This window comes from Vigna unguiculata, chromosome 10 (assembly GCF_004118075.2).
Source record: "Vigna unguiculata cultivar IT97K-499-35 chromosome 10, ASM411807v1, whole genome shotgun sequence".
Classification (NCBI taxonomy): domain Eukaryota; kingdom Viridiplantae; phylum Streptophyta; class Magnoliopsida; order Fabales; family Fabaceae; genus Vigna; species Vigna unguiculata.
In genome coordinates this window covers 34,108,360-34,131,711 of record NC_040288.1, presented here as the reverse complement: position 1 = coordinate 34,131,711, position 23,352 = coordinate 34,108,360, and the positions used below count along the sequence as shown (strand labels likewise).

Below are 23,352 nucleotides of genomic sequence, written 5' to 3'. Positions count from 1 at the left end.
TAAATTTTGATATTTTTTTTCAAAATATATTTTTTTACAAAATATTTTTTAAATATATTAATATTCAATCTAATTTATTCTATTACATGAATCAAATGTCCTTCAAACTTTCATCTCACAGTAGATTCTCTTTCCCTCAATTCAAAAACATCACTTTCACCATCTCTCTCTTCATTTTCTTGCTTTACCTTTTGCAGTAACAACCTGAATTATGGCCATCAATTATTTTACTACAACTTTTTTATTATTATTTTTTTATTTCTACCAATCGGAACACAGTGATCCACTGAGGTGACTTAAGAATTTTTTTTTTCATGCATCAGAATATTTATTATTAACCATCAGGTGATGTAAGATGCTTGAATTGCCAAGTGCTATTATTTTCACATATTTTATTGCTTTTATCTCACACATTGTATAAATAGCACTGATTACAAACATTTAATATATATCTTATTCCAAGATTTCTAATTAATTAAAAATAATTCTATACCAATTTTTATTATATTCTAGTTAATAAAATATTTACTTTTACTCTTTTTTTACTATATTGCTATATAATTTAGACTCCTTAACACATAGTTGTTGTAGCAAATAAAAAAGAGAGATAGTACAAACACAATCATTATTCAATTTAATTTAGTATTCAGTGACAGTTTGCTAATAGAATGTTCCACCTGTAGCTATAATTTATATGACTATCTGTTTGACAGAGACAAAAAAAGTTTTCAGACAAAGCCATAGGCAAGGCAAATATATCACAAGAATTATAACTAAATCTCTAAAAAAACTTGTGCTTTTCTTATGGCACACTCATTAGTCATGTGATTAGGTGTGTTTTTGTATGAAAGTTCTTTTGATTCTTCTCTTATCATTCAAACATTACCCTAGATGTTCCATCTATGTGTTGCTTTGACTTGTGTTGTCAACTACATTGTAGTAATCAAGTGTTATATGACTAAAGTTAGTATTGTGCAATGAATTAAAAATTGAGTTTGATAAGACTAAAAGGAAGACGTAGTTTAGTAAATAGGGAAAGTGAAGCAATAACTTTTCAATGCAAATTCAATTTCTAAGTAGGTGAGTGTGGAGTAAGGAAAAGATCGGAGAGAGTGATAAGATGAATTTAAGAGAACAAAAGCATTATGATATTGTTTGGATTAAGAAAAAAATGATGTAATTTAAGTGGATTTGAAAAAGAAATTTGTGTATGATGTGATGAAAATGATAGATTAAAAAGAATGTTTTAATGAATAAAATTAAATGTTTACCATTTTATCTTTAAAAATAAAGGTGATATAAATTGAAATATAAATGGCATAATTTATATTAAAAAAAATTCAAGTTGTTATTTATACTTAAAAAAGTTCAATTTTAATATATTGATTTTAAACTAAAAAATAAATATATTAATTTAATATAATAATAATAATAATAATTATTATTATTATTATTATTATTATATTAAATTGGGAATTGATGTGAATATTGGTTCTATACGAGTATCACAAAATTGGTACTTATGCGGCATCATGTAACATCTTACCTGTAATGAATAATTTAGTACAAAAGAAAAGGATGAAGGGTAATTTTGTGATCACAATCATAAACATAGGAAATCCTCGCTTAACTCCACACAATGCAAGGTACAAATATGACTCTCACTCGTAAATTCTCACCCTCAAATCCACTAAAACAAACAATTTATCTATTCGCAAATCCATTTGTCTACATACACGACATCAACAAAAACAAACACACTAAATCTTGTGACGGTGTTCTTCAATGGACAAAAGAGTACATAAGGATGAGGTAACATCAGTCTATAAAAGAAGGAAAATTGAATCATTTTGAATAATTTCATTTTTAAAATAATCACACACACAACACATGCACACACACGCACCCATCCACATATGTCCACCTCGACACATGCTCTGCACATGCACCCATACATACACATACGCTACGCACCCGCATTCACACGCACAAACATACACATACACTCACACTAACACACACACACATGTGTTGTGCACACGCTTGAAATGGACACGCACTCACACGCTTCAAGTGCACGCACCATTCCCATACACACAATACACATAAGCACACATTTCACTTCATTATACACACATATTTCACTTCATTATTATCCGAATAATACTCAATAATTAATAATTGATTGATTAATAATAAAATGAGAATCAATGAAGAAAAAAAAAAGTTTAGAAGGATTTATTTGGATCGAAAAATAATTTAAAAACATAAACAGCTAATAATTTAAAATTATTAAATTTTACTTCATATTCAAATAAAATATTTGAAAAATGATACAACTTGAATTAAAAATAAATAAAATCAACTTTTATACACTTTAATCGTCTTTTATTTATACACTTCATAATCAAAGATATGATCACTATTTTTTCCCCTTTTTACCTGGCATCAAATATTTTGACAAGAAAGATGAAGACCTTTAGGTTTTGTGATTACTATTTAGCATTGTATGTGACTATGAACCTTTTGAATTGGAAGGTACTATTTGAAAGACCTTTCAATTGACCATTCAATGATTCTCTACGCTTGTAGCATATGTATTGTCAAGAACATCATGTCAAATTTCAAAAGTGTAATATTACTCCAAAGCTAAAACATCTATGGCTATTGCACCTTTTTCAAACCAAAGGATGTGATTCGATGCAGGTATTTAAATCCAACCATCACAAACTCATATTTGTTATTCACATTATTCACAGCCAATACAACATGCGTAAAACAACTCCATAAAAATTATACATACGTGTGTGTCAAGTACTGTACCAAATAGACAGGACCTGTTTTATTTGATTTTTCCACCTATCTCCATATTATGAAACAAAAAATGACAAAAACATAAAAATGACTTTCTCTTCAATAAGACCTCTGCAACCTTCCACTACACAACAATTCCCACAAAGAGCATCTTTAAGAGGTTTACAAAACACTGACTTCAAATACAAATCTTATTTTAATGTTCATTCAAAATAATAAAAATTGTTTTTTTTTTAATTTATATATACAATAATTTTTTTATTTCTAAAGAACTAGGTAACTTAAAAACATTTATTTCAACCACTGCATGTAACTGGGTCTTCACCAATAGAAACCTGACGCGTGTATTTAATTACTGTGACATGTGTAACCGCGTTTTCGTTTTTCTATATCACATACATAAAAGCTGCTGCTGCTACACTTATAAATGCTGCCCTTTTATATTTGTTGGAAGAATAGCTACGCATTCTTCTCCAATGGGGTTTCCTGCGTGTTGTGCACAGTTATACTTTCCAAAACCCTTCATTTCTCTCTCGGACATTCTCGGCCTCCTCCGAAACCTTGTATTCTTCTTCTTCAATCTCTTCGGCTTCTCCCACTTCCTCCGAAATCAGCACTCTGCAATTACGTCTGCCACCACTTCCACCGTCACCTCCGTCACCACCTCTGCTGCTGCGGTCACCACAACTCATGAAGTATCGGCGCATGTGATCAAGGAGCTCCTGCCTGTGGTCCTGTTCGGAGAGTCAGGAGAAAACGCGTGCATCTGCGTGTTCTGTCTGTCACAGTTCTCCGAGGAGGAGGAGATTCGGCGCATGCAGAACTGTAACCATGTTTTTCATCGCACCTGTGTGGACCGTTGGATCAATAGCAGTCAGAAAACGTGTCCTCTTTGTAGGACTCCCTTTGTAACCAATCACGATACTGAAAGTATGAGTTTGTATTTATTTCCAGGTTAGATGATAGTTTTGTGTTATTTTGTAAATTTTGATGTATTTTGAATTTAATATAAATAAAAATTTTAAATATTTTATACGAAGAAAATTCTAAACTTTTGTAAAAGTTCAAGAAAGTAAGACATATTAATTTATTTTATTTTATTTATTTCTTGTGTTATTTATGAACTAGTAATTCATGCATTCGGCAGTGCACACAAATAAATCTATTTTTTGAGAAAAGTTATATAATTAATAAAAAATTAAAGAAATATTTCTGTACGAAATGAATTATGAAAATAAGAAATAAAAAATTAATATATTATTTAATAAACTAAAAGTATTTTAATAAGTTAAAACGTATATTATGTGAGAATAAAAATAAACATCGCAGTGAATATAAGAATAAGAAGGAGAAGATATATAATAACTAATCATAAATATGACAAATATAATAACTAATGGTAAATATGGCAAATATAATAACTAATGGTAAATATGACAATGATAAATACAAAATTTTAGTGCTAAAATGTACATTATTTTGAAAACTTTATTATAAAACTTTATTATAGGCTGAAACAATCTTGAATAATAAATTTGGTAAGATGATAATATATTAAACCTAAAAAGAGTAAATACAGAATCAAAGGAACTGGGAAAAGCTGGTGGTGTCTTTTTTTTTATTTTTATTTTTATAAAGATTAGAGTTATACTTGTATTTTTCAAATAAAAAAGTTCTTAACACCTTTTTCACGCTTCAGTTAAATTTCTTGCATTGCATAATGGATCACAAAAGTGACTTATATTATATATTGAACACAAAATTAAAATATTTTCATTAATCAATCACATGTACATTTTCTAAGAGACTTTCAACTCCAGAGAATAAAATATTCTGAGAACTTTTATTAACTAACTACATAAACAGAACTTCTCATTTCCCAATATATATATATATATATATATATATATATATATATATATAAAATATGAATCTTTTAAAGATATAATACTCATAAAATTGGCTTAAATATATTTTTCGTCTTTATTTTCGTAGTGTTTATTGCAGATGATCTTCATTTTGACATAATGTTTAAAATGGTCCTCATGTTGACCGAATGTTTAAAATGGTCATCATTTTCGCAATTCTTTTTTTATTTGGTCATTTTCTGTGATGTGTGGCACTGTTTGTATTACGTTGCATTGGGTTGTGTTACATGTACTGTACAGATGGCTGATTAATGTTAACTTTTCAATTTGGCGGAAATTTTGCAATTAGAGCTTGAGTTGGATTGCAATCGTGCTCTTCATTTCAATTTTCCAGTTAACCATCATCAACCAGATAAGTAGATTTAAGGTTTTTTGGGTTGTGTTTGCTCGTGGGTTAGGATTTTCGTAATTCTATTTTGGGATTTGTTTGTGATTGAATTGTTGTGATGTTCTGCATGGTTTCTAAATTACCACACATGTACAGTACACGTAACACACCCCAATGCAACGTAATACAAACAATGTCACTTATACAGTGCTTCGTTACTGATTTAAACGGCGTCACAGAAAATGACCAAATAAAATATGAATTGTGAAAATGAGAACCATTTTAAACATTTGGTAAAAAATGAGGACCATTTTAAACATTTTGTCAAAATGAGGACCGTCCGCAACAAACACTACGAAAATGAGGACGAAAAAAGTATTAAAGCCTAAAATTTAATTTTTAAAATAATAGAGTTCTATTCTAAGTCTCTATTATTAAAAAAAAAGTTTAATTTTTCATTTTTACTTTTAAGACTTAAATTTGTATTTTTATTTTCAACCACCATTATACTTTTGGAAATATATACCCCTAATAATAGGGTGATCCAGAAATATAGAAAAAAAGAAGAAGAAAAACCTCAATTTATGTTAGACAATTACTAACTTCTTGGTTCGTTCTAAAAAGAAAACAAAGGGTTTTCTTATAGATTTTTTATTATTTTTTTTTATTTATCTATTTTTTGTATCCACATTTTAAAATAATAATTTACCTTTTAAAATAAAATTATTTATTAAATTTTTGAAAATTGACCGTTCTCTTTTTATCTATTTATTAATGATTATTTTCTCATTTTTTCTGCTATATTTAATTTTAATTTTAATAAATATAATTTTATTTTATATATTAACTTAAAAACATTACATTATCATCATCTATTAATATAATATCATGCATATTTAAAAAATCATACATACTTGAAAAGGATTCTATACATTTTTTTTGTTTTAAGTTAACTTTCTATTAAATAACATTTTACCCATTTTATTCTTTAGATGATTTTTTTAAAATTTTAAAAAATTTTAAATTCATTTTTTTTGTAAATTTAATAATTTTTTAAATTAAAATAAATACTTATAATAAAATATTATATACAAAATAAATAAATAATTATCTAAAATAAAATTAAAAAATATATTTATAATTATTTTTTATAATTATAATTTTATTATTGTTTATTATCATTAAAAAAATGTGAACATACTTGTAGGAGCATGTGTTTTCTAGTATAATATAAAGAAGTTTTCTTTAGTTCCTCAATCCAAATGTCTTGTGTACAAAGACATTATTAAAATGGAGAAAAAAAATGTGATTAAATGTTTATCATAAAAATATAAAATTAATATATATTGTTGTAAGGCCCAGTTATTTTTGTCTAAATCCTTAAGGGTTGTCCCAAAGTTGGTTGGGCCTAGGGCTGGCCCAAAAAGGGGGACCATACCCTAAGTCTGCCCTAGACTAATCTATTCTCTTCATTCACAGAAATCACAGTCGTCAAGCCCCTAACCTCTCCCCAGAAGCTCTGCTAGGGTTTACTCTATCTCATTCAAGCGAGCTCAGTTCATCTTATTGATTCACGTAGGTACTCTACGACTCATACGCCCTTTTTCCTTTCGTTGTTCACTTTTTCAGTTAGGGTTTCGCTGTAAGTTTATGTTAAGACTTGTTTCGTGGTTCTATTCTAGCTCGCCCATCCCTTCCTTGTACTGTTGCATCCCACTGTTGGAGTCAAACCCCTGTTCTAGCCAATTCCAAGTAAGGGAAGCTAGACCTTACCATATTTTTGGTAGAATCTGCTTGTTTGATGAGTATATGATGATTGAACGACTTGTGTGTGAATATAATCGGTTGAAAATGCATGTTGAACTGTTTGGATGTGTGTGGATGACTGTTACTCGAGAGAACAGTGGCGGGTACTGGTTTTCTCGCCCAAGCGAGCATGCCTCGCCTAAGCGAGACTAATAGAGGCTCGCCTAAGTCTTTCTGCGGGAGCGGTCGCCCAGGCGACTTGGCTTCATTTTTGAGCGAGGTACAATCTCGCTTAGGCGAGAAGGGGCTCGCCTGAGCGAGACCTCGCAGAGTCCACTGTCACCCTTTTGCGTTCTCGCCTAGGTGAGAAGGGTTTCGCCTGAGCGAGAGGACCTTCCTCGCCTGAGCGGGATCTGTTAGCCTGAGCGAGACTGTGGGGTAAGTTTGGTACTATTGTTGAATGGTGCACTGCTGTGTGATTGCTTATTTGATCCAAATGCTTTACTATGTGGGTTGAGGGATGATGCCATCATTGATATATGAGGTTGCGGTGGGAATGGTATGTTGTTGTATGTTATATGAATTGGAAAGCATGAGTTGCATGATGGGATTGTTATACATGATGTTAGTATTATGGGAACTTCTGATTGGTTGGTGAAACATATTCAATGTGTGAGTAGGGTGTAATTCCATGACTCTTGTAGTGAGAGCTCATGGTGGTGTCTCATCTATTGGACATAATTATGTGGACCCTTCTAAGGAGGAGTTCACGGTGGTGCCTCGAGATAAGGACGTAATTCCACGCGAGTATCATGGTGGTGCCTCAAGGCCAGGACGTAATTCCACGAAGGCCTCGTGGTGACGCCTCACTGCTAGGACGTAATTCCACTGTCTCGTGGTGGTGCCTCATTGAACGTATCCGGATGGTCAAGTTTTGGTGTCTTATATGGTTTGGTGCCTCTTATGTGGATGTATGCCAATTATACTTGTATATGAAACTGTATGTTGAGTGTATGATATGAGAACTTTTTCACTAGCTTACCCTTGCTTGTTTGTATGACTGTGTGTGGTTTCTTCCTTTGCGATGATCATTAACCTTGTTAATGTGAGCAGATGTGAGAACCTCTGGCAGTGGTAATAATAATAGAGATGTTGCGGTTTGATGAGATCTTAGACGACTATCAGGCTCACTATGGGGGCCTCAACTTTTAGAGCCTAATAGTAGTAGTAGTAGTTTCTCTCGCTCTTGGCGAGTTTTTGTACCTCGTTTAGGCCTGTGGAGCCTTTTCCTTTTGTTATGAATATGTTGGAGTACTGTGTACGTCATATTCCAAATTTCTATACTCTCTGGATATTTTATATGTGGCGTTTTATTTAAATTGATTTTTATCCATTTATTTGGGACGCTACAATTGTCGTGTAAACTATTTGGAATTATTAATTATACAAGTAAAATTTTTATAAAATAAATATTTTTTTAAATTACGTAGAAGAAATTGAAGGATGTATTCTTTTAAGTGATAATTTGTGAGAATTTAAAAACTGGTACTCTATAATTCATAAAGTGTTTAAGATGATGAATATTTGATTATTTTAATGTTAAAATATTAGTGTATAAATAAAAATCTATAAACGAGATTCATTAGATATAAACATTTAATTTCTAAAAAAACATTTTCTCAAGAACTTTCTCCATTCTCTCTAAATTTCTCACTTATATGTTTATTTGTCTGAAGATCAGAGACCGTTAGAGTGACATTTGAGACGAGTCCTCTAATTCTGCCTGATTAATTTCTAAAACAGAGTAAGTTGATTTTTTTGCTCTTATTTAGTTTGGATTTCTGTGCGTGTGAAAAATTTCAACTCGCATGTATCATCTGAGTTTCCTTCGTGCTTTTCCACTGATCAATGGTTTTGATGATATTCCCTGATCATGTTCTTGTTGTTCCTAAGTTGAGTTGTGGGCTTTGTTAGGTTTGAAAGGGGATTGATACTCTCTTTGATTGTCTGCGTTGTTTCACAAGTAAAAGGAAAGTTATAATGACATTATTTATGAATTATAGAGTTGTTGATTGAATAAATTGTATGATGATACTGTGATTTGCCTGTGCATTTTATTTGTTTAATGATATGTATAATATATGATGTGTATATTTTTTATTTTAGGTCTGATTGTGCTTAGTTTGAATCTTTTATATTTTAGTATTGTATTTGAGACCAGATAGATAGTACTGGTGTTGTGTTGAATTTTGAGTTTGACATGTTTTTGGTAGTTGGAATAGCTACTAGACTGCTTAGACTAGGCTAAAGTGGCACAATTATGCAGAATTAGATTCTATAAAATTATACAGACTTGTTGAGCGAATACAAAGTCAAGGAGCTTACTGACTTTGTATTCGTGGAGCGAGAATACCTTCGCTAAGCAAATTTTGGAGGAATTTACCTCTGTGATTTCCAGTAAATAATTCCCTAAGTAAGTCATTTGGTTGCTGAGCGAGTGGGCATTTGTACAGTTTTCACTTAGCGAATATATCAGAATCTAGTAGTCATTTTCTATGTTAAAACTTTGATGTTTTGTGGTAAATGTGGATTATTGCCTATTACATGATTGATATATGAGATGTAATTGAGATTCTCTATATGCAGAAGAGTTGAGATTGATTGATGATAATTCAAGGAGGATTGGTAGTGGTTGTAGTGGTGTAAGCATTGATGTGGGAGTTCATTTGAAAGTTATCATGACACTTTAATAACCATTCAAATTCTCAAATAGAGAAGAATATGGTATGTGGTGAGAGGAGCAGGATGTCCTAGTCTAGGGATTTTACCTTTACCAAAGGTGTTAACAAACTAAACTTGTGTGACTTGTGTGTGGTAATATCTATCGTTCTGTAGAGCACCGGATGCCACCACAAGTGCATAACTTACCAAGACTCGACATCAATGCTTGTATCCAAATAATTGAATCATCGTTTTGAGTCTTTACATGAAATAAAGTGATAGATTTTATATGCTTTATATAAGTGTATTCTAAATTATTTGATCTTTTAAAACATGTTAGCTTACCCTTTCTATTATGTCTTATTTTCTTGTGTTTCTTTTCTTTTGCAATGATTACTTGAATGGTGTGAGCAGTTGAAGATTTGGTAGTAGGGTAAGTACAGGGGAGAAATGATGTTGTTGTTAGTCATTGCCTTTAAGAGTTTTAGTGATGTCTCCTTGAAAATTCTATGGTGGTTTAGATTATCATGTATACTATTATACTCTAAATTATCTTATTTTAGGGATATCTGTAATATGAGATTTATACGTTAGTATTCTATGTTGTGCTTTGATCATATATGAAATGTTTTTGTTTAATGGTTTAGAATTGTTAAATAGAATGTTATAGAATTAAATTTTGTTTATGTTAAATATTTGTTTTAGTTAGTTTCGTATTTATAATTATACGTTAGATGTATATATTAGTTAGTTTGAGATTTTTTTTTTATAGGAAAATTGTTTCTAAGTTTAAAGGGTGAAATAATCATTCCCAAGATATTTGAGTTTTAATCAGGAGTAAGTTTTGGAAGTCTAAAACAAATTTAAAAGATAAGGTCTTTTATTTAAAATTTATTTTTCAAATATTTTTTTATACAATTTTTTTATTAAATTGTCATATTTAATTTTATTTAATATTTATTTTTTAATAAATAATAAAGATGATTCGTTTAATTTTTCTGGAAACATTATCGATCTTAAATAAATTTTATTATCTTTAACTTTGACAAATTCTTTTGGACGAAAACAAATGATGAAATTATTAACATTATTCTATATGTATTTGAAAAAGAATTTATTGTTTTTATATAACTAAAAATATCAACTGGTTTATAATTTTTCAAAATTTATTCTTAAGATATTTAATTCTGAAAATAAATCAAAATCTAACAAATTATTTATGTGTAATGTTTGTGGTTTATTAATTCTTATGCTCTAATCTATTTGCTATTCATAAAAAGCTAAATCATAACCTAATTAATTATTATGTAGAAAAGATTTTGTTTCTTGTTTAAATATATGAAAAAAACTCTTAAAATTAATAAATCAAAAAATATCTAAAAATAAAATTTTGAAAAAAAGAAATGCATTTATAATCCTAATACAAATTCAACAAATAGAATATAAACAACAACATAAATATAAATATAAAGAAAAAACATAATAACCTGAATTGAGGATAAAAATATTGGTATACAAAAACTCTACCTTTGGAATTGAAGAAAGATAAAGAGGTGATAAAATTCACACAAAATAAAAAAATATATATAATCAAAATTTATTATAAAAGAATGAAATAAATAATTATTATATTTTTCCAAAATAAAATTATAATTTTTGAAATAAAATTAACTATTTAAATATAATTTTTAATGTCAATAAAATTAACATACACTATTAATAATTTAATTAAATGTTATTCTCAAACGTAAATTTAATTTAATAGAAATATTTTAGTACTAAAATTTTGTTTTAGTTTTTTTTTTCTTAAATATAATGTATAATTAGTTTAATACATGTATATTACTACTACAAAAATGAGGCTTTTTCCTTTTCTTAAACTTAATATTATAATTAATGTAATAGAGATATGTTAGTACTAGTTTTTTTAAGTATTTTGAGTAAACATATTTAATAAAGGTATATTATTATTAAAAAATATTGAGACCTTATTTCTTAAACATAATTTTATAATTAATTTAACAGAGAAATATTATAATTAAACATAATTTTACTAAAAAGAAAATTTTGAGATCTTCTCTTTTCAGATGGATGAATAAAAAAATGTCGCACCTCCACAATTGTTAGATTATTCCTACATAATGATCACATGGTCATGATCCTTAGGACTCTTTCTTGCCTCGCATTGACTTGAGCATGAGGCAATACATAATAAGGTTTTCCGATGATATGTTGACAAGTAAATGAATTTTTCTTTAAATAAAAGACTTGTAAAAAATGTCTTCAAATTTGGGAGGTTGCATAGGTGGAACCCTATATATTATAAGAGGTTGTTGTATCGTTAATATATCTCTTCTAAATAACAAATTTTAAATACTCTTTTAGTTGTTATTTTTATTCAATTTGATAATCTTTTTTATTAAATGTTTAATTAAATCTTAATTTTTGATAATTTGTATCAATTTGGTCATTTTTGCTAGCAGTGTTTAAATAGTTGATGTTTGTAAACAATGCATGTCCGTCCTAATTCTGTTTCTTTTATTATTTTTTTAAATTTTAAAAAAATTGTCCACATATCGTGCTACATGTGAATGTCAATGTCACATGTCATGGTTGTGTAATTTCTTTTTGTTTAATTAGTCTTTATATTTGTTATTTTTATTCAATTTAGTCCTAATTTTTGTTAAAATTGGTCAATTTTGTTCCTTCCAAATTAAGACCAAATTTAATTTTATATAAATATTATACTAATATTTTTATTAAACTTGACATTTATATTAATTATTTTTGAAATTAAATTATAAATTATTATATTTAATTGTAAATTGAATATAATTATTAGATTCAATTGTTAAATAGATTATAATTATTTAAAATATTATTAGAATATAATGATTAAATATTTTATAAAAATATACTCATATTTCTAAAATTAACATTTAAATTTAAAACATTTAATTTATCTATTGTGTTTTAGATATTAAAATCTAAAATGTTTTAAATTTAAATGATTATTTTAAAAATATTAGTATTTTTTTATTTCTAATATTTGTAATATTTTTAAATGTTAAATTTAAAAATATTAGTGTATGTAGAATATACTTGTTAGAAGAAAACATTTAATAATTATATTTTAATAATATTTTAAAATTAAATAACAATTGACTCTAATTGAAACAATTAAATAATATTTTCAATTAAAATTTAATCTAAAATTATTATATAATTAATAATTAATAATTTAATCTAAAATTACATTCAATTTATAATTAAATTTGATAATTTATTATTGAATTTAAAAAATAATTAATAAAAATTTCAATTATAATTAAAATATTAGTATAACAATTATTAATAAATTAAATATTGATCTCAATTCAAAAACAACGAAATTGTTATATTTTAACAAAAATTGACATTGAATTGAAAAAAATAAAGAATACATGAATTAAATGGAGTCAAAATAAATAACACGTATCGGTGATATTGACACAGATTGTTATGTGAATAATTCTTTTAAAATTAATAAAAAATAAACAAAAGGAACTGACACATAATATGAATAAAATTATCAAAAATTAGACCTATTTGAATGCCTAAAAAAGACTAAATTAAATAAATGCGATAGAAATAAAAACAAAAAAAGTATTTAAGTTCAATATTAATTCTTCATAATTATCAATAACTTCTTTGTTAGATGACCAATAATGGACATAGAACAACATTTATCCCAAAACACCAAAACTACATGATTACCATAATTAATCTCACAAACGTGTTGAATATAACGACAATATTCATTCCAAGACTTGTTAACTAATTTTCATTATATATTTAGTAAAAATAAACTTAAGAATGTTTAGTTAATTTTATAAAACCATCTAAGTAGTCCAACCCTTACTATATTTCTTTTTCGCCACACATAAAAAACAAACACAGCTCAAGTCCAAAAACATCACCCTAATTCTTTACTTGCAAACCCCTATTTCTTAGCCAAACATAACCTACACACATCTTAACTATACAATTAATTTAATTAGACTTATATATAATTTTAATTTAATTATCACTTTTTAATTGTTTTATACACTTATTTTATTTACAACAAACAATATATAACATCATTTATTAACCTCTGATAACAAATGCTCAATCTATGCGAGTATAACAAACAATTAGTATTTCATCAAATCAATCTTTTATTCTATTTTCTAAGAATGTACCGAGCTAAACAAATCTAGTGTATCTTTATTAACACATACTGTAAATGATTTAAAGACTAAACTCGAATCTTAACTGTAAATACGGCGAATAAAAATACCATTAAAAAGTAACATTATTTTAAAATGAAGTAAATAAAATTATTAAAAAAATAAATCATTAATGAAATCTATAAATATGTGATAGTTAGATTATATTCGCGTAGTTGGCAAGGGACCTTTCAATAATTGCCCTACGCACTATGGTAACGTATTTTGAAGTCTTTTATTTATTTATATATAATAATAATATAAAGAAGCTGCCACTATTATATATTCCACACTCGCTTCCCAATATCGAAGCTTCTGTTCCTCACTTCTCTCTCTCTCTAAAGACACACAAAAACCGCGTCTCCGACATCAACATATTCTTCTCCGATGGGTTTTCCGGTGGGTTACGCCGAGGTCTTCTTCCCCAACCCCTTCCTTCACACACTAGCTTTCCTCGGCCTCCTCCGAAACTTCGTGTTCTTTCTCTTCCACCTCCTCGGACTCTCCGACTTCCTCGAAACTGAAGTCGCATGGCCGGACCCCCGCATCTCCGCCGCAACCGCCGCAACCGCCGCCGTCTCCAGGCCTCCCTCCGTGTCGGCGCTACTCATCCGGGATATCCTTCCCGTCGCCAAGTTCGGAGAGTCCGGAGAAAACTCCTGCGCCTGCGCCGTCTGTCTGTTCGAGTTCTCCGAGGAGGAGGAGATTCGCTGCATGCGGAACTGCAAACACATTTTCCACCGCGCCTGCGTGGACCGTTGGATCGATCACGATCAGAAAACATGCCCTCTATGTAGGACCCCCTTTGTGCCTGATGACATGCTTGATGATTATAATCAACGCCTCTGGGCTGCTTCTGGAATCAACGAGTTCTACTCCGATTACACTTCTTCCTTCTGATTCTCGATTTCTTCAACTTTTCTTTTTTCTCTCTTTTTATTTCTATATAATCAATCATGAAAGTGAATTGTACATAACAAAGCTAAAAAATAAAAGAAAATTTTGAACCATTGCATAATGCAATGGATACACACACTTTTTCACTTACTATAATAATTATCATTAATTATTAATTATTAGTGGTGTTATGGAAATTTCATCCACTACTATAGTGGCGGCTCGTGTATTATTGAATATAATCTCTGTACCATGTAGTTAGTAGAGGATTAAATTATTATTTTAATTATACTATATTGATTCCTAATACTTTTCTGAAGCTTCATAATTTTTTAATACAAATTTATATCAATCTTTTAGGAATGATGATATGGAAGCTTTCTACATGCATAGCTTTCAATTTCAAAACGTCTCTTTAAATTAGAATATTTTACATAGTTTTTGTTTGGTTATTGTAAACATTAGATTTGAGGAAGTGTTAGAAAATATCTATATCCATAGATAGTGGTTTAGACAGATATATCTAAGAGTAATCTTTTTGTTTATTTGTAGCTTGAACAAACAATTTATTTTCTATGCTTTTTAAATAGTAAAAAGACTAAACAGTTTTTTTCTCTTTCTTAATTACAATTTTTTAAAAAGGAGGGAGTAGCTTTCGGCTTATAAATTTTCAGAAGGACTTGACATGCAGTTGGTGGCTTTCACTTTTCTTTTTCTCTTACTTTAATGGAAAATTACAACATGAGTTGCTTAGGAAAACTCCTTATTAATAAAAATAATAGAAAAATATAAATCTCACAATATATAAATTCTTACTTATATATAACAAACTCTTTTAACTTAAAAAATTCATGTTAAAATATTACTTTTATTTACAAGAAACTCGTATAAACAACTTTTACTTATGTTCTTATAAAGTAATTATAGCCCTTTCAATACAAACTACATTCTTCTCTTCTTCTTTTTTATATTTGTGTGATTTGAAGAGCAAAATGTAGCTTGTTCAATTCTTGTTCAATACTTGTGTAATTACAACATTGAAGTTAGAACTAGAAAATTTCTAATTATATATATATATATATATATATATATATATATTAAATATATAAAAACTAATGTTAGTTTTGCACCTATGCTTTACATTTGAAGAATTAAGATTTATTTAATTTTCAATACATCCAAATTAATATTCAGAGATAGAAAAGTAGTGGTTAATAGATAATATTTTTTATTGTTTTTAGCAATAACAGGCGTGTGCAAATGATATTGTTCTATTAATTAATATATTTTTCTGCACTCTGAATAGTCAGAGTTCTAAGTGTGACGTAGTTGAAGAAAGTGTTAAATTCAGTTTATGCAACCATTTCTGTGGAAAATAATGATAGAAAGAACGAAGGCAATCTAGAAGAAACCAATATTATTCATAAAAAAAAATAAGAAACCAAATGATTGATTATATTTAATTACTTATTTATAGAAAATATATTTTCATATCTGTGTCCTTAATTATGATATCATTTTCTATAATAGAATGAATACGTTAGATTTATTTTTTCTACACTACTTTAAACTTTCTAACCAAACGCGTCTCAATGTATATTAATCTCTTATTTTCAGTTTAAATAAATATAAATACAATGCCATCTGTGAAAAAAAAAAAAGAGTAACAGAAGAATCATGTGACAAATGAATTTAATTTAATTTAATTTATATTTTCAAAATATCATGATTCTGTTTCTTCCAGACGATAAAGTAAAATCCCTTATTAATTAAACATTATATTGAGACAGCTTTTACTACGATGTTAGTACAAGTTACCAGACAGAATTTTGGTTTCGACATTTGTGCTTCTAGTGTCAAGGACATGACATGACCTAATTATAGTAGGGTTGAAGCTGGACTAACATAAAATATTTGTATCATAATGTTCTACAAATATCTCAATTAATTTGTAAATAATAATAATAGTAATAATAAGTACTGCAGATTTTAATGTTAAAATTCAAAATTGAAAGTAGCTGTCAAAAATAAGTACCAGAGAAGTTAAACAAACTTTCAAACAGTAGAAATTATTTACTAAAAAGATTCTTAATTTGTTTAAATTTTTTTTCTAGACTTCTTAAAGGAGAAGTTTCAGAATTATGCTGGTAGTATTACTGAAATTGTTTTCTAGAAAAATCTTAATCTTCTTATTACAGTAAGTATGTATCACTATCAACTTGGGCTTTCATCAGGGCTTTGGACTGATAAAATATCAATGTCCAAGCCCAAGCCCAACAAGATCAGTACCTATTATGGACTTGATCCAAAAGATATATTCCGGACAATTCTAAACCCCTTATAATTGGATAAACTCGCTAACCAAAACTTCAAAATTCAACGGTATAAAAAAAAATCATAGGTTAAGATGAAATGTGAAAATTTATGTCTTTTGGATGCTAATTCGAAACAATAGAACTACTAAGTTTTTAGTGAAATCTATTCAAGAAATATGAAGGACTAAAACTATAAAATTATTCTCTAACATAAAAATTTATAATTATAAAAACATATCTTCAAAATCACCTGAAAACCAAATTAAAAATAGGATAATGATATTTTGTTTTAAAATGAGTAAGTCAACCAAACCAAAATCAAATGAAACACCTTTTTCTATAAGCACTAAAATAGTTTTTATTTTATTGATTAAAATTGTTAATCTCTGTCAAAAAAAAAATACATACCATTTATACACATTTAGAAAATGCTTTGAGGAAAGACAAACTAATAAGCCGGGAATTTAACTCATATAACTTTTTAACAAAAACTTTCTACTTAAAACTTTTTTAAGACAATAAATTTATAAATTTTTATTTTATATTGTACTCAACTTTCTATTTTTATTTAATATATTACTCAAACTCACATTTAGATTTTCCATATTTCATAACAAAATTTTCATTATTTAATTCATCTCTATTAGTTTGAATTGAACATTATAAAATAATATCGTGAGATGATAGAAACTTATGATGTACCAATACTTCAACTTGGATCGTGTATACGTGTCTAACACATATCGTGTGTGATACTTTACCAATATTTATAAATGAAGTATTTAATTTATAAAGTCCTAGTACAATATAATACAATCTTTGAATAGTGACCAATTTTAGTGAAAAAATAATTAGTCATTATATAATAACTAAATTGAGAGCTAAAATAGTTCAAACAAAATTATAATTGTTCTCTAAATTGATAATTAAAATAGTTTCAATTATGAATTGATTTTTAAATTGGTCACTAACATTAGCTATCATGTTTTGACTACCAAAATAATTGGTTTCTAATTAGAAAATTTGGATTCACATATTAACAATTATATCTTTATTTGTTTGTAAGAATTATTGTATACTATTGTATACTTTTCAATATTCATATATCACGTATCTATCAAGTATCATATCCTATTATTTTTGAAAATAAACATATCGACGTATCGAATACGTGTCGTATCCTATACACGTACATCATAGATAAAAACTATTTATGATCTATAAATATAACTAATTTTATGAGGTTATGAAGTTTAAATTCAGTTTTGTTCTAATAATTTCAGAATCATTTACACGTTTATCTGAATCAAGTTGGTTGATTGAATCAATTAGGCATCCTATATTTCCAAACTCCATGACATAAAAGGAATGTAATGAAAATCTCATATCAATTAAGGAGTTAAACTTAAATTTCATATGCCAATAAGAACTCTTTTAACTTCCTAAAATGTTATTAAAATAGCAAACATAGAACATGGGGAAGAAAAAATAGAGATGCTCTATCTGTTTACTTTATTGGGTGTTATATTCTTCTCCTGAATCCTGTTACACAGGGCCTTTTAGTTGAATATTGTAGTGTTAACTTTCTGATTGATGTTACCTAATGCTACTTAAAAGGGTAAGTTTTATGAAGAAATGAGCAACACTTGAAGTGTGATGTTGGCTGAAACCGAAGATGATGTTTACCAGTGCCAGCATGAATTGAAAGAAAGCGACACTTGCTATCTCCAAACTACCATCTCAAAACCCTTTTCTTTCTTTCCTTCCACAACTCAATATGATTAATTAACAAACCATAATCACTTCTTACCAACCTAACTATAAATTTTAAGCGAAGTAGAACTATCGGATGAATTTCGATATAGGGACCTGTACTTGTCTGAACCAGTTTTAACTATTGGTTCTGATACCACTTGTTAGGTCTAAGAAGAAAGTTCATTGGGAAGATACAACACCAATGAGACCTGAGTCTGACCGTATAAGACATTGACATCACTTTCAACCTAAAACAGTAAGGCAATAGATTTATGAGTCTTTATGATGCTTCATTTTTTCATTTCTAATCAATGTGGGACTTTGACTCAAACTTGGATTCTTATCATTTTCCTATTTGCCATCATGCATAAAACTTATATTATGCTTTTCTTATGTTCATCTGCATTATACAATTATTTGGTGAGAATTTTGACAGAGGAATAATGAATTTCCCACAACCTAACTTTGGAATCCTCAATTTGATAGATACTGAGCCTTAAACTACAGACAAAAACAAGAACAGAGATAGAAAGCATTTTACAATCAAATATTGTTGTGAAATACAGAGGACACTAACGGTTTGGGTTCCATATGTGGAAAGAAATCATTCAGCAAGAGAGAAAATAAAGAATGTAACGAAAATCCTGCAGTTATGTGATCAAATTTGGACTCATGGTGTTGGAAAGTGAAGTATGAGTTAAGAGAAAACTCAAATGAAGAATCTTTGAGTTAAAATCCCATTTACAATTAAGTTCTAAACCTTTTTTTTTTGTTCAGTGTAGGATGAAGAGAGAATTTTGAGGAGGATTCATGCACATATATCTCACACCTTTAGTATGTAATTTTAGTTTTGAACATGTGAATGTTCATGTTGTAGGTTTCAGTAGTTTTCTGTACAAGGCTGAAGTTTTGTCCTGTCATGGCAGATTCTAACATTTTAGACGAGTGTGCTTAGTATGCAGACATCATGTGCTTAATAAACAGACATCATGTGAGCATTTCTTAATTTATTAGGTTGTTTTTGTCCCAAAGACAGTTAAGTTTGACACTGTTCTTCCATATTTCTCCCTCTATTCCGATTAGAACTATGAACTCCCCAAGGAAAGTAAATGGGAAAAAAGTAGCAACCTCTGAACCCTAGCCTTGGAATCTGAAGAACGAGGTTAATTGTAAAAAACAGATTTTTATTTTTGAAGTAGTTGAATGATATAATAATTGTAGGGTTTTAAAGGAACAGAGTTGAATTTGAGAGGTTGAGGCATTATTATTGTGACTACACCCTATGAAATCTACTGGTTCTGCCTTTCACCATTGTCTGTGTAAAAGGTTCATCTCTTGGGGAGATCAATTTCAGAACCCTCTTGTCTCCATCAATGAGAACAAAGGATCTCTCCAGACACAAAAGAGAAATCATGATAAGAACAAAAAACAAATATAAATATGTTTTTAATTAATAGTATTGTAAATTTAGTTTTATTTGAAAGACATGTCTGAAATTATATTATTTATAAACAAATCAGAGATCCATCTTCTTGTCTCTAATGTCTATATTTTTATCATTGCTTCTGTGACATTTTAAGTCTCATGATTTAAATTTTTATAACATAAAACTTTGTTCTCATTTGAGTAATAGATAATTAGCTCATTTAAGAATATTTCATAAAAAAAAAAAATTAGCATTTGAAATAGTTAAATTTAATGAAGGAACACAGTTCACACTTAAAGGAAACCTGTCACCTGCCTAGTAGGTGGTATTTGAGTTTTGAAATTTTGAAATGGATAAATCATATTTAGGTAAAAGCCTTTTCTATATTATATTTACGTAAAAGTCTTGTTAGTTCATTTTCATCTTTCACTATACATAACAAATATATTTGAAGTGAAGATATTTTGTAATATATAAATTTATTTTTGTGTCAAAGTTATTAAATGAAACATTTTAATATTATTTCTGGTTGAGTGAATTTCGAATACATATTGTTTAAAGATAACAATAACAAATATACTACATTTAATAGATTTAAGATTTATATCAACAATATTTGTTATATGCAAAATATTATTAAATTGGAAAAATTAATAAATACTGTATATTTCAATTATATTATATGATTTTATAAAGTGACATATAATCCCCATTTTTAAATTAAATATATTATATATGACAAATCTAATATGTATTTGATATTTGATTTTTCATTCTGATAAAAATAATATTTAAGAATTAAGAATTAAAAAGTGTTTTTAGTAATGAGTTTTTGGATAATTATCACTTGAAAGCATTTGGTGATATACTTTCATAAACACTTCCTATTATTATTCTTTTCGGATTATTTGTGACATTAATTAGGTAATACTTTTGATTAGTTTTGACTTTTAATGTGATTGTTTGTATACTTAGATTATTTCATGTATTGATATAATAGGGTTTATATCCTAATTGAGGTGGTTATTAGACCTATTAATTATGGAATGTAGTAGTTCATTTTCCTTTTGCTATGAAATCTTTTAAGAATATACAAATACTTACAAATTTAGCTTTTTAGACTATGAATGAAAATAAACAAATACAGTGCGAACATTATTTCCTCATCTTTAATCCCGGGTTTGTTTCAGCATGTTTGTTGTTTCTACAAATGAAAAGAGAATGACTTGTTTCTTTCAGGATATCCTTAATTTTTTTATTATTTTATTGTGCATAATAATAATACTAATGAAATAAAAAGTATTTAAAAATCATATTAATGAAAAAATAATATAATATCTAAATAAAATACTAATAAAATTAATAACAATAATAATCATTGCAAGAAAATGTCTCATTAACAATTAATTTTAGTGATCAAATGTTGTTAGTTAATGTAGTGAATGTGATATTTTTTGTAGTGAATAATTAATTAAAATAATATAATTTTATTAGACTTTAATATTTAATTAAAATTATTTTTAACCAATTAAATTTTATTTCAAATTAATTACACTAATTAATTTTTTATTTAAAAACTAATTATTCATATTTTATTTTCAATTAAATTTAATTAATTACTTTTTATTTTAAATAATTTTAATTATAAGAGTAAACTTGTAATCTTACTTTTTCATCTATCAAAATATTTTTTTTTTATCTATCATATCTAGAGATGTCAAAATGGGTTATAACCTGCGAGTCAACCTTACCTATCACAAGTTCGGCCGAGTTAATTTAAAAAAGAATTGGAAATTTTGATATGGGTCAATATTGGACTCGGCCCACTAAGAACCCAACTCACTCGGATTAAATCAAACAAAATTGTTTCATCTTATTAAGATATCTTGAACTCTACTAATCATTCATACTCATATAGAAGAGAATGGTTAGGTAGTGAGAGTGGCAATAGGTCATGTCATAAAAATGATCTCGAGATTCTTATAACCGTAACATGGATTAACCTTGTGTGTGAGAGTTCGGTAGAGTAGTGTAATACCACCACAAATGCATAGCTTCACAAATTTAATCAAGTGCGTGTATTTGGATAAATTGAGTCTAGAAGAATTTGATTTAACTTGTATTTAGATCTAACTTATATTCAGTGATTTTGTGCTTTAAATTTATATATGTTATCTTCTTTTTCAGGTAGCTTACCCTTTCTTTTGTTCTCCTTGTTTGTTCAACCTATGGTTTGTCCTTTTGTTTTTTCTTAATTACCATCTTAATTGACGTGAGCAAGCAAGAATTGATCCATATTAGGAAGGAGAGGATGCAGCAGTCTAGTCATCAACTTTTTTTTCCTTTTTGTTAAATCTTTCGAGGAACCATATGTTATTTTTTAATATATTTATCTAATCTTTTCATCACATCTTTTGTAGAATAGTCATACTTTCTTTTCCTCTGTTTTGTGAATATCAATGATATGATATTTATTTAGTACTATTATATTATTGAATGAAATGTTACATATTCAAATTATAATAATTTATTTAATGTAATTCAAGGAGAAGGATAAACTATTTGAAAATAAATGAACTAAAAATTTACAAAATCATACTTTGGAAATTAATTATAATGCTTTGAAAATAATTCTATCTAAATTTCTCATGTAATTGTGCATTTACTTCTCAAATTAAATATTCAAATTGTGAAATTTGTAAGAATTATAAAAAAAAAGAAATTAATATGTTATGAAATCTTCTGCAAAAATCACAATAGGTTGATAAAATCTTTTCACAAAAAGCATGTGATAGATAGATGAAAAATTGGCTATACTGAATGCTTTCAAAATTTTCTTCAATTTTACAGAAATATTTTATTCACCTTTTGTAACTTGTTTGTAATATATGAAAAGGTTACATTAAAAAGATTTGTAGACTTATGTTATGTTTAGGTTAAAACATTTTTTTAATTTTTTTATATTCTTTATTAATTTTATGATTTATTAAGTGTTAAAATACAAAACATAAATATTAATTAAGATAATCATAGTAATAAAAATAATTTATACTAAAATAATTATAGTATCTTTTTTAAATATATTATTTAACTAAGCATTAATTTATTATTTTTTACATTCAAGATAAATAATATCTAATTCAACTTTGTAAGCCATATTTACTAACATATT

General features: G+C 27.5%; 2 protein-coding genes across 2 annotated transcripts; both read left to right on the top strand.

Annotated features, from left to right (window-relative positions):
* Positions 1-3,234: 3,234 nt before the first annotated feature.
* Positions 3,235-3,841, top strand: LOC114167546 (E3 ubiquitin-protein ligase RHA1B-like). The gene has a single exon (XM_028052648.1). The coding sequence runs from the start codon at positions 3,291-3,293 to the stop codon at positions 3,771-3,773; it is 483 nt and encodes a 160-aa protein (XP_027908449.1). The 5' UTR covers positions 3,235-3,290; the 3' UTR covers positions 3,774-3,841.
* Positions 3,842-14,058: 10,217 nt separating this feature from the next.
* LOC114167227 (E3 ubiquitin-protein ligase RHA1B-like) lies at positions 14,059-14,816 on the top strand. The gene has a single exon (XM_028052246.1). The coding sequence runs from the start codon at positions 14,175-14,177 to the stop codon at positions 14,685-14,687; it is 513 nt and encodes a 170-aa protein (XP_027908047.1). The 5' UTR covers positions 14,059-14,174; the 3' UTR covers positions 14,688-14,816.
* Positions 14,817-23,352: the final 8,536 nt, after the last annotated feature.

Bases quoted from the DNA above. Each gene is read 5' to 3' on its own strand.
- LOC114167227 (XM_028052246.1), top strand. From the start codon at position 14,175: ATGGGTTTTCCGGTGGGTTACGCCGAGGTCTTCTTCCCCAACCCCTTC.
- LOC114167546 (XM_028052648.1), top strand. From the start codon at position 3,291: ATGGGGTTTCCTGCGTGTTGTGCACAGTTATACTTTCCAAAACCCTTC.